At 40.7% G+C, this 15265-nt stretch overlaps 1 protein-coding gene across 2 annotated transcripts in view; it reads left to right on the top strand.

Moving 5' to 3' along the window:
* MACROD2 (mono-ADP ribosylhydrolase 2) overlaps positions 1 to 15265 on the top strand; it is an 861356-nt gene that overhangs the window by 15327 nt on the left and 830764 nt on the right. For both annotated transcript variants that reach the window (XM_035553017.1, XM_035553016.1), the window contains exon 3: positions 9435 to 9542. In XM_035553017.1, the coding sequence (XP_035408910.1) occupies positions 9435 to 9542 (108 nt within the window). The remainder of the gene's footprint in view (positions 1 to 9434; positions 9543 to 15265) is intronic.

Raw genomic sequence — 15265 nt, 5'->3', positions numbered from 1 at the left:
ATTGCATGGATTGTTAGGAGCGTTGATTTCTTAGTCGATTCTCATGGTATACCACTCTCTATCTCTAATGTTTGACAGCCTTCAGTGGCTTCCAGTTCCATAATATGGCTGAAAAGTAGAGGCTCTTAATTACCAACCTGTTCATGGGCTGCTGATAAATGCGTATTGACATGGATCAGAGGAGTTACTTTGGGGCTTTTTGCAGTATGCCTTCAGAGGGATGTTGTTCAAAGCATTTGAGGTGTGGTTCATTGGATGTGGGCTGCATGGTTAGCCAGCAGATACCCAAGTGATGTTCACTTCCTTAGCTGGGGGTATTTGATAGCTCCAGAAAATCCTCAGCGGGAGATACCGTGACCTCCCGGCCTGGAAGCTGGGGCAAGTGTGACCTCCACGTGTCTGGGAACACTGCAAAGCTGGTTGGTACTCTAGGTGGGTCACGGAGGGGATTAAAGGACTGGAGCATATCTTCTCCAGCCTAGACCCCAGCTCTCCCAGCCTCTCCTTGTAGAAGAGAAGTCCCAGATGGGATCTTATGTTTCTAAACATATGACAAGAGGGTGTAAAAGGGACAGAAGGCAGCTCCGACCTTCTCAGAAGTGTGCCGTGACAGGACAGGAAGCCATGGGCACTACTTGAAAGAGAAAATTCTCTGAAAATAAGAAAGCACTTGCTTCTTATGAACATTTGAACCCTGGAGCAGGTTGCACAGGTTGGTGATGAGTCTCCATCCTCAGAGATATTCAGAATCCAATTGGCCAGGCTCCTGGGCAGCCTGCTGTGGGTGGCCCTGCTTTGAGTGCTTTGAGTGGGTGGTGCTGGGCTGGACATCTCTAGAGGTCCCATCCAACCTCATCCGTTCTGTGTTTTGTGGTGTCTGTGTGCCCCACTGGCTTCATACTTGGCTACGATTCCTGGCTAATCCAATTATGCCACTCTGTAATTAGCTGAAACAGCGTATTGGCAGAGTACCATCAGAGAAGGTGTTGGTGTTCATCATCGGGTGCCTTTAACTTGCATGTTGTGCTGTGTTTTTGGCTAGGTAGAAACCGATTTGTCTACGGCAGCTGTTTCTTCCCTGTGCCCAGGTTCTGTTTGTGTTCAAGTCCAAGAAGTGGCAGAGTGAATCTGTGCTACAAAACTCAAGTACTGCATCTGTGAATGCTTTCCCGTGATGATGAAACACGTGGAAATAATGCTTATCTTGATTTAAATAAGCATTTGCATGTCCTGTACAATCATCCACTGTTAGTAGGAGTGAAGGCAGGCACGTAATGTAACAGATCTTACAATCTGGCTTTCCTAAAGCTCTGTAAGCGTATGCAGAAACAAATGGAATGGAAAGCTGTGGGGTTAGTAATTGCTGATAGTTTGTCATTTTTAATCTGTACAAGACATTTGTAAAACAAAGCATGGGGAGGAGGGGTTGGAAGCATTGAGGACAACATGCTGAATATTTAGTAGGATGGTTGCTGCACCGTTTCTGGTGGTTAGACACTAAAACTTGCTCTACTTTGTTTCTTCAGCAGCCCGTGCGAAGAAAAGTGGAGCAGTGTCCTAATCCAGCCTCCTGTTGGGTTTTCCTGGGAGGGGAAGTGTTGGCCTTTGCCTGGGGTCAATGCTGGGACTCGCGTCCCTTGCTCAGGGCCTTTACCCAGCACTGCTCACGGATCCTGTTACAGATTGCTGTGGGAGAAAGCATTGTGGGGATACGGTGTTTCCATAAGTAGCTGTTGTGGCAGGGAAGAGAGAGCAGAGATTTTTCTTGTTTTCTTGGAAATAATTTATTTCCTTCAGTAGTGAATTCCATAGCTGTCTGTAAATGATGAAACTCGCCAATTTTCAGCTTTGTTGCTTGCAGTTTAGTCTGCTCTTATTTTTATGGACTAGAGGGAAACACTGAGAAATAGGATTTGTTAAACAAAATTTAATTTTAACACTGCAGGCTTTTGAGACTAGCTGCAGTAAATCCTTTTCGTTTGTTCCTTCTTTGATTTCTTCTCCTATCTGCTTTTGCTCAAGGAATGCCATGAGCTTTCTTTGCCAAAGGTATTGCTTTACGCTCTGGGTCTTTAATAACTATTTTTTACTACTGTGTGTGTACTCTCTTTCATTATCAGAGCTGAAAAATTACAATGTGTTTTTAACAGAAGCTCTTCTAGCTGCAGGTTTTTCTCCTCCCTTTGGTTGCAAGCTCTTTGGTATTACTGCAGGGATTCCTGTAACTGGATGTCTGAGACGGTTTCAAAAATTAAGACGCTTTAAAGCGTACTAAAAGTCAAAATCCTGTTCTGCTAAATTGCAGATCAGGTGTTAGTCAACACAGGTTACCTGTGATATCCTTTTGAATTTGAATCTAAATATTGATTACGTCTTTGAGACAAGGGTGGGGAGGGAATACTTGAGAAGACAAAAGACCAGGTGAAGAATACCGTTTTTTTAAAAGGAGGCAAAAAAAAAAAAAAAGCAGGCTTTGTTAAGTATCCCTTTCTATACTGAAGGTGATAATTTAGTGGAGGAAAACGGTGGTTTTCTGATCAGAGGGGTTAATGTACCCTCTGAAATTCTTAACAAAATCTTGATGGAAGTTTTGCAGACACTCTGGGTGTTTTAGCAGGGACTTGGTTTGGGTTGGTTTCGCGGTGGTGTTAGGTCTGTGGTGTGCTTCTACATTGTCATCTCAGCCTTTGATGGGGGCTCCCTCTAGTGAGCTGTTCGGAAAGTCCTTTTTCTTCCAGGCTCTGAAGTACTGCTCGCTTTGGTTCAAAGCATGGTTCTTCTTCGCTAAATCTGATATGGCTTTTTCTGCACACATGTAAGGTACACCTGGGTGCTGGGATTGTCCTCGTCCTTTGGTGCAAGCTGGAGGGAGCTGCAAGTAAAGCAGAGAGATAGGACTGCCTATTTGCTCTGTTCTGGCATTAGGACCTGAGCTGGTGTACTTCATGTTTGGAGAAAGATGTGAATAGAAAGAGCTCAGAGACATCGTGAGCATGGTTGAAGGTCCAAAGGATGTGACCTAGGTGAAGAAGCTAAAAAGGGAAACCAATTTCTTAATGAAAGAGCATGGAAGAAGGAAAATGCCAGTGGTGAGTGGAGAGAGGACAGGGCACCAGATTTGTGCATGAGGATACAGCAGGTGGGCTTTGCTTGGCAAACTTTTCTTGACAAAGCTCTTCAGGATAAGTTAGTGCAGTCTGTTTATAGCTAACGCTTTTTAAAATCAAACTTGGCACCCTTGAGATATAACAGGTAGAAATACTGTGCAGAGTATTTCTGTGCACAAGTGGTTGAGCTGCAATTTGAGGAATTTGTTTAAAAGAAGTAAGAGCAAATAGCTCATGGTTATTTAATACACGCTACTTGGCATGCTTGGAAACATCCTTGCAAACAAAACCACTGTGTGATATCAGATGAGATGAACATTGTTTATCGTATTGGTCGGGACCCTCTTCTTCCTCATCCACCTTGGATTAAAAATGTAAGTGTGCCACTGCTGGATTATATCAAAGGTTTGCATTAGCCCAGCATCTGCTGGCCAGCTAAGGATGCCAACAGGAGACTGCAGGAGCTGAGAAAGCAGATGGAAATGCTTTTCAGGGATACTGTTTTAGCTTCCGTCAGCCTGTAGCTATGGGTTTCTTAATCTAACAGCAGCATCCTTGTGCTTGATGTCTTCAGATGGATCTGGTGATATGGATTTGTCCAGCCGCTGTTTGACCTTCTATAACTCTTCACTATTAAATTTGTAGAAGAGTATTGCATATGGTGGAGGGGATGCTTTTTTGCCTTTTAAATCTTTCGGATTTATTTGAATCCTTCCTAGTTACCTTATGAAAAACAGTAAGCACTGAATCAGTTTGTTTTCTCCAGCTTCCTTGGTAATCTCTTTTCCGCTCTGCAGGATATGGACTTCTTCTGGTCCTTCTCTGCACTTTCAGTTCAGCAATGCTTTTGCTGATATGAAAGCCGAATTGCACGTGGTTTTGTGGATGTGGGTGTTGTGTGGGTTCATGCAGTCATGTAATAAAGGCTCTTCCCTCCTTTCCTCTTCCATCCTGTTACATAGAAAGCAAAGCTGTCAAGATAAGAGCTTGATACAGGAGTGCATATGCATTACTGGACAAAAAGTTAGCCATACTTGGGTATGACTTCAAACAAATGTCATCTTTTTTAATAGCATTTCATTGTGTTATGAATCAGTCAGTGCACGATTGTGTTAAATGTCCCTTTGCATTCTGTCAGCTAAACACAAAACCAAGGTGAGGATAGTTTTTGATTGAGCTGAATTGACTGACTCATATTGTAAAAGCTAACTGTTAATTTTCTTGAGGAAAGGAAGAAACATCAGTGCTATGTTGTAAGAAAACGGTCAGATGAGAGATGTGGTTAGTTCAGCATTGTGTTTCAGCAGCCAATGCCAGATGCCTTGGGAAGTGTCTAGCGAGGGGACAAATGGATGGTGCTATTTCCTTGCATTTTCTTTAGCCACGTGTTGTTTGCACCTTGGAGGTCTTCTATGCCAGTAGTAGTATCATCCTAATTAATAGCTCCTGAATGAAGTTTCTTTTTATGGATTTACTCAGTTCCTCTTTCTTCTGATGCAAGTATATTTCTAGCATTCACAAAAATGAGTGGGATAAAGAATTTCAGTGTTTTTTCTTAGAACTCATTGCTGTTGGAAGAAGGCTCTCCCATCTCATCATATACGGCAAGATCACCCATACTTGCCTGTTCAAGTTAGAATTGGAACAGGCTCCTGAATGTAGTGGTCAAAGCACTGAGCCTGCTGGTGTTCAAGAAGCATTTGGACAATGCTCTCAGACATATGGCCTGATTTTGGGGTGATTCTGCGCAGAGCCAGGAGTTGGGCTTGATGATCCTTGTGGGTCCCTTCCAACTCAGGATATTCTCTGACTTTGGTTCTCCCAGTGCTCTGACAGTAGACACAATCGTGGATTGTGTCTGTTTGACTCTTTTCCTTACAAATGAGTGCAGTACTACTTCACAGGTTATAGGTAAACTTTTTCCAGGCTCAGTATAAATCTGACATCAATAATTTTCAAATATGTCACGTTCAGTGCACTTGGCCTAAATAAGAATGAGCTTGTCTTTTTGCTTTCCTGTCCCTGGGATTCCTTTTGGATGAAACTTTCCCCACTGCTGCTATCTGCTCTGTGAAAAATTCATCTCCCTTCAACTTGCATGAGTTTCAAGGGTTTATTTGCTTTTGACCCAATCACATAATCTTCATGGAATACTTGAAATATTGCGCTTCAACTGTAGTTTGAGTTCAATCGTAATCATGACTGCTATTTGTTCACACAACGTGCGTAGCTATTTGCACAAGTTCTGAGATTAAGGAAAAAAATAGGTATCAGAATTGTGAGAGTGGGGTAAATCAAGATGGCCAAACTAATTCTGTTTATTGCTGCTTTATTACAGCTCACCACGGTGTGTGTTTTTCATTTTTATTTAAGGAACACCTCCCAGTAAAACCCTCCTTTAATTTTTAGTGCAAGATTTACATGGGATAAGAGGCGGGGGCAGAGGCTCCACGTGGAGGGAAGGAAAGCCCTAGACACAGTCTCACCAGGCACGCATAAGCCCAAATAAAGCAGAAGGTATTTCTCATGCTAAAGAGTTGTTTGTTTTTTTTTAGCAGCTATTTTAATAACCATGGTTTGTTTCAAACTGGTGATCTGAAGGCATCCAGGCTTCTAGTGAAGCTGTTTGGTTGGTATGTGTTCAGTTCTTGCTTGTGAGCAATGAGAGCTGTGGCGAGGAGACAGGAGCAGTTCTTCCAGCAGAGAGATCCTTCCTAGACAGCCTGTAGTGCTCAGCTGGATGGTCTTGAAAACCTTTTAGTAGTTAAGAGTAGTTAAGAGTAGCCTCTTAAATTTTTCTGTGGCTATGCTGAGATTTCTGTAGAGGTCTGTTTCCTTTTTTTTTTGTCCTGAAAGCTTCTCATATTCAGAGTCACAGACAAAATTTTCTGATCTTGGAGTCAGTGATACCTCCACCTAGAACTGAGATGGACTTTGTAATAGACTTGATGTAGCTCATTTGTTTTGTAGGACTGGAATCTATCTGAATTGTCCTGGCTTTCCAACTGTTCTGCCTCTTCAAGATGCATTCTGGACAACCAGTGTTGAGTCAGACTTGAAGTTCTGATTTGCTTTACAGGCAGGTATTCTTCTCTCCAAAGACTTCCCAGGGATGTTTCTCGGGTTATGGGCACAGCTGTTGTCTGCTGTCTGCTGTGTCTTCTAGTTGGATATCTTGAGCATCAGCACAAGGTGGGGATAATGCAAATTCCTGTTCTGTATCTTGTATTGAGGACTGGTGTTACGTAGCAACCATTTGGACGATTTATTTCTTGAGGAGGATGTATGTACAGCTGTTTCTTTAATAGAGCAAGAAATACTCCCATTATGCCACAAGTGCAAGGTAAATCTGTCACTGCTAGGATTTTTATTAATGCATTAATATGTGCACATGCTGTGTGGCCTTTGTGAAATATGCAGTGCTCTGGGCTTGCTGGCTTGTACTTGTTGGGCTACAGTACCATGAATTACCATGCAATACCTGCAGCATATGAGTTTCTCAGGCATATTTGATGACAGTGCATCATTCTTAGTCACAGATCTGAGATTACAGCATTACCTTGGAAGGAAACTTTGCAGTAAATGAGTGTAGTTTTTTAATTTGAGGAGATAAAAATGTGTGTGGTCAAGGAAGAGATAGGAGACAAAGCCAGAACTGAGCAGGAGAAGAAAGCATCCCCAATAAGATATCAGTTGGACTTCGTTAGGAAATGCGGTATGCCAATCCCAGAGATGTAACAGACAGCAAAAGAAAAACAGTTCTCTCCTACAACTATTTGTGTTACATCAGGGTTACTTTTTAATCAGGGACTTATAAGTAGACTTGAGTGTTCTTGACTGTGGGTGAGACTTGGCGCTCTAAGGCTTCCATCAATCTTAAGCACTTTTCTGTAACAACCAGAATGAAATAGCTGAAGCCAAAATCCTCTCTTAAATCAGCTTTTTTTTGGGGGGGGGGGGGGGGGGGAATGAGGGTAGTTTGCCCAAGATGTACAGGCAGCATGTGCTTTTACTGCCGAGTTGTATTAAAGACAGCAGTGATGGGGGTGGTTCTTGTGGGGCATGCTTGCATGAACTTGCTGAAGAGGATGTAGGAGATCATCTAGGAGCATTGGTTTTTGAGTTTGTTTTTTGGCTTGTGACGCAGTGAATTTACTAATTTTTTTTTGTGGGGAAGGAGTCTTGAGAGTGGTTTTGCTGAAATGTGTTCAGTACTCATGAACAGGGAGAACCGTAGGTGAATTTGTGATGTATGCAGAGGCCAGAAGGAGGCAGTGATGGTGTTGTGTGGCATCCTGCAGGTGGAGTTGGATGACTTTCCTGGTGGATTGCCTAAAGTAAGGGCTCTCTCTGCTCTGCCTCTCACCCAGAGGTTAGCAATAACGAGAATTAATTTCTATATTCTGTGCTACCTGTTCTCTTCATGGCTCTTCTAGGTGAATTTTTTGTGTTTTTAGTGTAGGGTATTGGTATAAATACCCTAACATCCAAACTGTACTTGATAATTAAATTTAAATGGTTCATTTTGGAGAATTTGACATGTTGGTGATGTTAGCCTGTGGTGCAGAACTTGAACACGAAGTGGAGGGGAGAGAATTACGGCTTGTGTGTGTTAAATTTGGCAGTGCTCCAGTAGCACATTCACTGGGGAAAGATGGGGAAAACTGTCCTGCTTGCTAACAGAACATCCTTTCCTTGCTAACAGGAAGGCAGATAATAAATCACACTGTGTAAATCAGTCAGAGGTTGATTTTTATTTTAATGGCTCAACAGTTGGCTGTTGAATTGGCTTCAATGCTTACCTTATGTGGAAAAACTGAGGAACAGCGTAATGTTTGTTAGTTTAGGATAATAAAAGATTTTTAATAGTATAAGAAGCTTGGTACCTCTTGTATAGAGATACTTTTTGTCCTATCTAAGATGCTGAGGCTGATCTGGTTAGCAATGGAATAATAATAGCTTTAGGAGCCAAATATAGGAATAAAATTCATGAATACACACATTTCAGTACAAGACAACCTTTATGCTAAATTTAAGTCATAGTGGCAATGTATCTTTTTGCTGGAGGTGACGTGGACTTTGCGCTATGCATGTGATAGCTGATCTAAGCCAGAATTGAGTAAGACTTGTTATTTTGGAGAGGCTGAGATAAATGGTGATTTCTGATAGCAGTTGTTTGTGCTGAAGTTAAAGCAACATCTAAAATAAATACAACTTATTTCTATTTGTGGTTGCTTATAATGCTGATGGATTGGAGCAGATATACTCTAACTTACGGAAACTGATTAAAGTGAAGGTTGATCAGAAATATTTGGAGCCAGATTTGTTTACCTTGCTTCTACTCTCTTGCTAAATCTTCCCTTGAGTTTGTTTTACTTAAAGGAAAATATTTGTTTTGAGGATTGAAAGCTATTCCCCTCTTACATTGTCACTTCACAGGCTCAGTTCTGTTTCTGGTCAATATATGAACTTGAGCTTCTTGAGACCTGTAAAGAACTAATTTAAAACAAACAAACAAAAAAACAACTGCAATCTTTCCTTCTCCCTACTTCTTTTCTAATGACTTGGGTGTCTTGCAATGCAAGACTGCTAAACTTACTGGCTGATAAGTGTGTGTGGAAGTATTTGAGGTAACTGAACAATTTTACAGATAGTATGATGCTAGGGAAGTGAATTGGTGATGCAAAATTGTGAGTTTACCAGCATATGGGACTTACTATGACACCATTCAGTAAGGAATCCATTTGAAAACTGATTTATGTGGAGTCTTCAACCCCCTTCCAGTAAAGCAGTTGATGGTGGCCACGTTCTGAGTTGAAATTTACTGGTGTTTTTGTTTAGGTTTTTCTTCTCCCCGCTGCCTGTTGTGTCAGGACTAGTTCTCAGTGGTGGGGCTGTTGGCAGGCTGGTTGCTCAGTGCTGTTACCCGAATCCTGAATAATTCTGGGTCTGATAAATTAATTCTGGGTTGGATAAATTATTGCTCCAGTGGGAGGATTATCTTAACTAATTCTTTTTTTTCTGTAATTTTGTACCCTCGCAACTACCAAGGAAAAGTATTTGATGGAACTAGCTCCAAAAAAATGTGTGTGTGCATGCTGTTTTTTAACCAGAAGGTATTTCAGTAGCTTTGTACCTGCAAACAAGCAGGCGGCGTGGCTGCAGGGAGATGCTGCTGGAGTCTGTGGGCTGCTGGTGCCCTCGCGAGGCCAAACCACAAAATGTCATGGTCCTGTGACTGGGACTGCTGGGGCCTGCTCACAACTTATCAGTAGTCATTTTAGGGCTGCTTTTGTAACCTGGTTTTGTTACTTTCTTGTCCCGTAGGTGAAAATGCTAAGGAAGATCAGCAGGGGAAGAAAAGCCTGAGCGAGAAAGTCTCCCTGTACAGAGGCGACATCACATTGCTTGAGGTCGATGCCATCGTCAATGCAGGTAGGTGGCAAATGGTTTTATGTTGGTATGGCTTGAAAATCCTTTATTGCGAGGATATCTATGTTGCGAGCATGAGCTCTGGAAAGCTGCATAAAATTGCTGTGTGCTGTGGAAACCTGTTGGAAACTGTTTTTTCCCCAGTTTCTCTGTTGCGTCTGTTCATCTTGTGTGCCTTTACTATGAGAAGGATTATTCTGAAACTTGAATATCATGGTCACCAGGAAAAAAATAATCGTTTTGCATACGTTTTTTTGATTTAGCTTGTATAGCTGGGACTTCACACTTGATAGCGGCAGAAAATTGAACTTTGATACTAAACTACTGCAGCACATTAGTCTGTTTTTCAAATCAAGCCATTTGTAGACTAGATAATGTGAAACTCTTAACAATACGGTGATAGGAGATGTGGCTTACTGTATTATGTAGTTGAAATATTTGCTTTCTTGTAGGGAGACTGTTTTTTGAATTTTTGGTTATGACCTACAGAGCTCTAAATGTTTTAGAATCTCTTCTAGTTTAGTGACTGTGTGTCCGTGTAAGTGATTGAAGTGAAGAAATGTGTTACAGCATCTTGTGACAAAAAAAGCATATACAATTAATTTTTTCATGTATTGGGCTATAGTAACCTAATTTGGCTAGTTGGGACAGACTATAGGAAAGTGTCTTTGCTTCCCACCCTGAAAAGTGCATGGTTTGTATTTGTAGGCTGGATTTTTTTTTCCTAGTACGTGGCTGGCCTTGTCCTTAATTGTTAGGAGTACTGGTTCTTTTGTAAGAACCAATTTTTGGTATTATTTATTGGAAGGAAACTTACTGCATTTTCTGTAATGGAATAAAGTATGGAGACCAATTGTAGCCAACACAGCTTTGGGGATGCATTTTGCCTACCATTGTAAAAAGCTGTGTGGAGATGGCTCGTGCCTTTTGTAAAAAGCATAGAAACATTTGCTTATGCAGCATGGAGATTAGAATACCTAGTTTCTTGGATTGCTTTGTTTTTTCTCTCCTCATAACTCCACACGTGGAGACATGCTAGTGGGTTACTGGAGTACATGTAGAATCATTAGTTACTTGTTGGGGTTCAAAAATTTTAAAGTAAAGATGTTATTGGCAAACGAAAGTTGCTATTAATTTTCTAGTTAGCTGATGTATAAAAGCCTTTCTACATTACTGTGCGGTAGCATCCCCGTGGTAACGTGATCCTCTCCTCACTGCTGGGAAGACCTCTGAAGTTTTAATCTTAGTATTTTTCCTAATTATTTCAAAATGACATTTCCTCGAGTACTTTTGCTGTCGTCTTTACTTTATTGTTCTACAGTAAGTAAATATTAGCATACTTTTCTTGATTTATATTTATATTGTCTTTATCCATGGACCTCCCTTGAATCACAGGTTGGAATTGGTTGCAGAGTAGCTTTGAAATGGAAATACTTCACTTTTCTTGCCTTTGTAGTGTCCTTAAACCCTACGTTCCCAATTTGGAAATGATTCATTCCTCACCAGAGTGAGGATCTGTTTTCTGGTTTCTGCAGAGTGACAGAGATGGCAGCTGAAAACGGGAGCTGATGTGTCATTTTGCTAAAATCGGTGTCAGTTATGTACCCCCATTAATGTGTTCATCTTTGAGAACAACTCCTTAAAATTTTCTTGGTAGCGACTGTAATGCAGACAGATAGTAGTTTAACTTCATGTTTTGCCAGGGGTGTCCTGTTATGTTAATTTCCTATCCTCCTTTTTTAAAGGCTTCTAGTTGTATAAACACTTGGCTTTTAGTGTTATCCTTTTTTGTGCATTGGTTATTACACTCCCACTCCAAGCTGGGCATACGTGTGTTTGGGGAAGGGAGAGGGGACCATTTGGTCTCGCTGCCCCTTCCCTCTTTAAACACATCTTATTTGTCCTGAAGGTAGTTCCTGATGGAAGGCATTTCTGTGGACCAAATGGGTTATGTGAGGGGAAAAAAAAGTTCCAGATAATATTGGAAAAAGTTTCAGATAACATTGGAATACTGACACCACAAATGAGCAATAACAACCTCCACCTTCAAACTAACTTAATGTTTTTGAGCTTCTGTCTCTGAGGTACAACGTGGATTTAGGGAGCAAGTCTTTCTGCTGGAAATTAAAATTTAGTCCATAATAAGTAGTGCACGGCCTGAGTTGTGGCTCTGAACAAATTGCTTCTTTCTGTCTCTGCTTGCCTACTGCTCCTACATATGGAGTATATGTTGAATTACCCTTTTAATTAATATGGGGGGAGGGAAGATGGTACTTTGCTCTTTATAACATATTATATGGTAGCTTTTTAATTTCAAGTAGATACAGGAGTTGTATTTTGAAAGTGGGTGTGATTGTACGTGTCTGTAGTCAGATACCTTAAATCGCAGTTGATCACTACTGACCTCAATTCACTTGCTACCTCTTGAATCTTGCTGGCCAAGTTCTAAGAGAAGATGACATGTCCTAGTGTGCTTGTGAGTTTGTGTTTGCTACAAGCAAGATTAAGAGGAAACAATTATATGGGGGTGATGGGAAGGGATTATGTTTCACTTCTATTTGACTGGAGGGATGACTTGCAGAATGCTGGAAGAAATGTGATTTCTTATCTTTGAAAGTTATTCTTTGTACTATGCTTTTGTACAAATACCTAAGAAGAGAAATTTTTGATCTACATGAAAAAAGGAACATCGTTATTCTAATCTAGTTGATACCTACTGTTAATAAGCCTATATTGTTATCTGTAAATGAGCAACTAGCCAGTTCCTACAGTTACAGCAACTAGGATACTCCCTTTAGTGAACAGTACTTGAGTACTGCAGTCACCTCAAATGCTCTTAAATTTGGGGGGAAAAACTCTCAAAAGGGAACCTTTATTGAATAGAGAAAACAAATGGTAAGTGAAGTCTTGGTCTGATAAATCACAAAAAGAGTTAATGAGGAAAATAAATGAAGTTTTTTTTATATCCCTTTTCTACTAACCTCCAAGGCTGAAATGTAGTTGCTGAGTCCCATCCTGTCCAAGACGAGGTCCTCCACAGGGAATGCTCTGCGTATCTGCAGGGAGGCTGGGAAGTGCCAGTGTTCTTGGGAAGTGAATTATGTTCCCAGTCTTTCACAAATTTTTAGTTTGCGTCGTTTGTCTTGCTGTATGTCCCTGTCTTAGTACTTGAAGTATATGGAACTGGAAATTTCTTGTTTCATATTAAGTCTCATTTCTTGTTATTGAAATATGCCTTTCCTCCCTCAAGCTTTTTCCTTCAAAACCACATTTAAGTGTTCAATGGTAATATTTTTCTTAATTTTCTTAACTGAATTTTCTTCTGGACTCTTTTCCACCCGCCCTTGACCTAGAAATACATAATCTGTTTAGAAAAATGGAATGTCGCAAAATTAATGTCCAAAATTACGTGTCAAGGCAGAAGGACTATGCATCGAAACAGTGAACTGAATACATTATCAGTGAGTTATGCTCAAACGAATGTGTAAGTATAGACAGTGGCTGAACTATGCCTTTCCACATAAACAGCTTGTTAATGTGCAATCAGTCACTGCAGTTGCCTTGAACTTGGTGCTTAATGAACAGGTGGGGAAAAAGGATGAATTCTAATCTGGAACAGATCTGACACCAGGCAATTTCGCTGATTGCTAATCCATTTCATTTGGCAACTTAATTTATCACACAAAATGTTCATCTTGTAGCTTCTGAAGTTAGAAATTACTTCAGCAGTGACCTGTCTGAAAATTATGAAGGAGTTAGAGTTGGTAGCTGGCCCTGAACTAGCATCGCATGTACACTGATTTCCCCACCCACCTTTAAGCTCCCTGTAGGATTTTGCATGGGGTATATGCATTTATTAGCACTGAATTTTCATCTGAGCTAAATGCACAAATGGTTACTTACACTGGGAGCTTCCCATTGAGTCTGATGTCTAGTAGCGTGTTTTCTAAGCACATTTCAAAAGTTTTACCTGGAGTGTGCAGGTAGGGGACCTGAAAACTTGTATTGAAATCAGTCATCTGGCATCTGCCTGTGTAACTTGTGCTGCTGTAATTTCCTCTGGGAATAGAACCATTAATGCTTACAAACTGTTGTTAATTTGGTTTTTATCTTTAGCGTGAGCAAGCTGAGGTGTTAATCAAAGGTTTCTCAAGTTAATTTACAGTTGGTGCAATTATATTTACGTATATAACCCCAGATTCATTTATACATATATTTCTCACATATTTATCAGAAAAGTCAACATTAATTGTTGGGGGAATCAGTCACTCTCCATCATGGCATCTGTGAGTAAGCTTATTAGTGCTTTCTGTGGCAAATATGTTAAATATGTCTGGTGAGTAATAGACATGCTTAAACTTTTTGGCTGCTTTATTTTGTCTCATCTAACTTCAGTGTAGTTCCTCTCTTTGCTGTAATACTCATTTGGATGAAAACTAAAAGTCTGTGTTAAGTGACAGTGATCAAGAGAATGATACCAAAGAAAAGTACATCCAGAGGATGTACTTTAATTTAATTCAGATGGATTACTTTAGCTGTTGTCTTGGTCAAACAACTTTTGCTCTAAGGATATGACAAAGGCTTAAGATGGAGGAGACAAACTCAGATAGGCATGCAGCAAATATGGTCACAGTATATTTTGAATGTATTCCAACTTTAATGTTACTCAAATCTGAAGGGAGGGGAAAAAAAGAGCAGTGATGCTATAGACAGATGGCAGGAAGGAACTTTTTTTTTTCTGGAGTGCATGGGGTGAAGAGGGAAATAAATTGCAATAGGTTTTAAAATGCAGTTTTCTGTTTTAAAAAAAAAAAAAAAGTATTGGGTAGTGATTGTGTGTGGTTTTCGTTTTTTTTGGTAGCAATGCTAAGCAAAAAGCTAAGGAAGGCAGACAATTAAGGAGGATCTTGCCATCAGGTCCCTCTGTGTTGTATCCCGGTGGGAACCAAAACTCAGCTGAAACTTGATTTTCAATAAGGAGATGAGCTTTAACAGGAAGAATTTTTTTTTTTGTATTGGATAGGTTTGTCAGGTTTGGTACCTGCCTGATAACTTTGAAAATCTGACCACGTGTTGTGGTATGTTTAAATTAGAAAATGTTTCTTGTGTGTTTGTGTTCCACAAGGTTGCTTCTAGCGGTATCACTTAACTAGCAGAGAATACTTGTGGGTGCACCCATTGCTCAGATGTTGGCCTGAGCGTAATCCTGCCTGAGTGCCTGCGAGCTGAAGGTGTCAGGTGATGTAAGGAAGATCTAAAGCCTGCTGCCTGTGAGGAAAGCTTTGCCCCTCAGCCTGCCATATGGTCAGATGCTGCAGACAGACAGGCACTCCTCTTAACAAGCAGTGGGATGCCAGTGTTAGTTTAAAAAAAAAAAAAAGGCAGTGGAGAAGAAAACACACTTTCCATTGAAACAAGGCACTTAATTAAAAGGCTCCTTCGACTAACAGATTGTGTACTGAAGCACGGGCTCTGTCAAAGCAAGTTGAGGTTCAAAGCAATGCTATTTGACTTTCACGTTATTTGTCTCCCCATGCTGCCCTAGAAATTGGGGTGGAATAAGGTGAGAGTACAGAATATCTAAAAACCCTGGCACAAAGTCAGGTGGCTAAGCATCTTCTCTGACTGGGTTCAGAATAGCCTGATAGTTTTCTGATAATCTAATAGGAAACGGGCAAGGTAAGAGACTTTGTAGGAGCCTGATCTAACCTGATGGTCTATGGTGC

The sequence above is a fragment of the Cygnus atratus genome, chromosome 3 (assembly GCF_013377495.2).
Source record: "Cygnus atratus isolate AKBS03 ecotype Queensland, Australia chromosome 3, CAtr_DNAZoo_HiC_assembly, whole genome shotgun sequence".
Lineage (NCBI taxonomy): Eukaryota > Metazoa > Chordata > Aves > Anseriformes > Anatidae > Cygnus > Cygnus atratus.
Note: the sequence above shows the minus strand (reverse complement) of the source record. Positions and strands in the feature narration are given on the sequence as shown.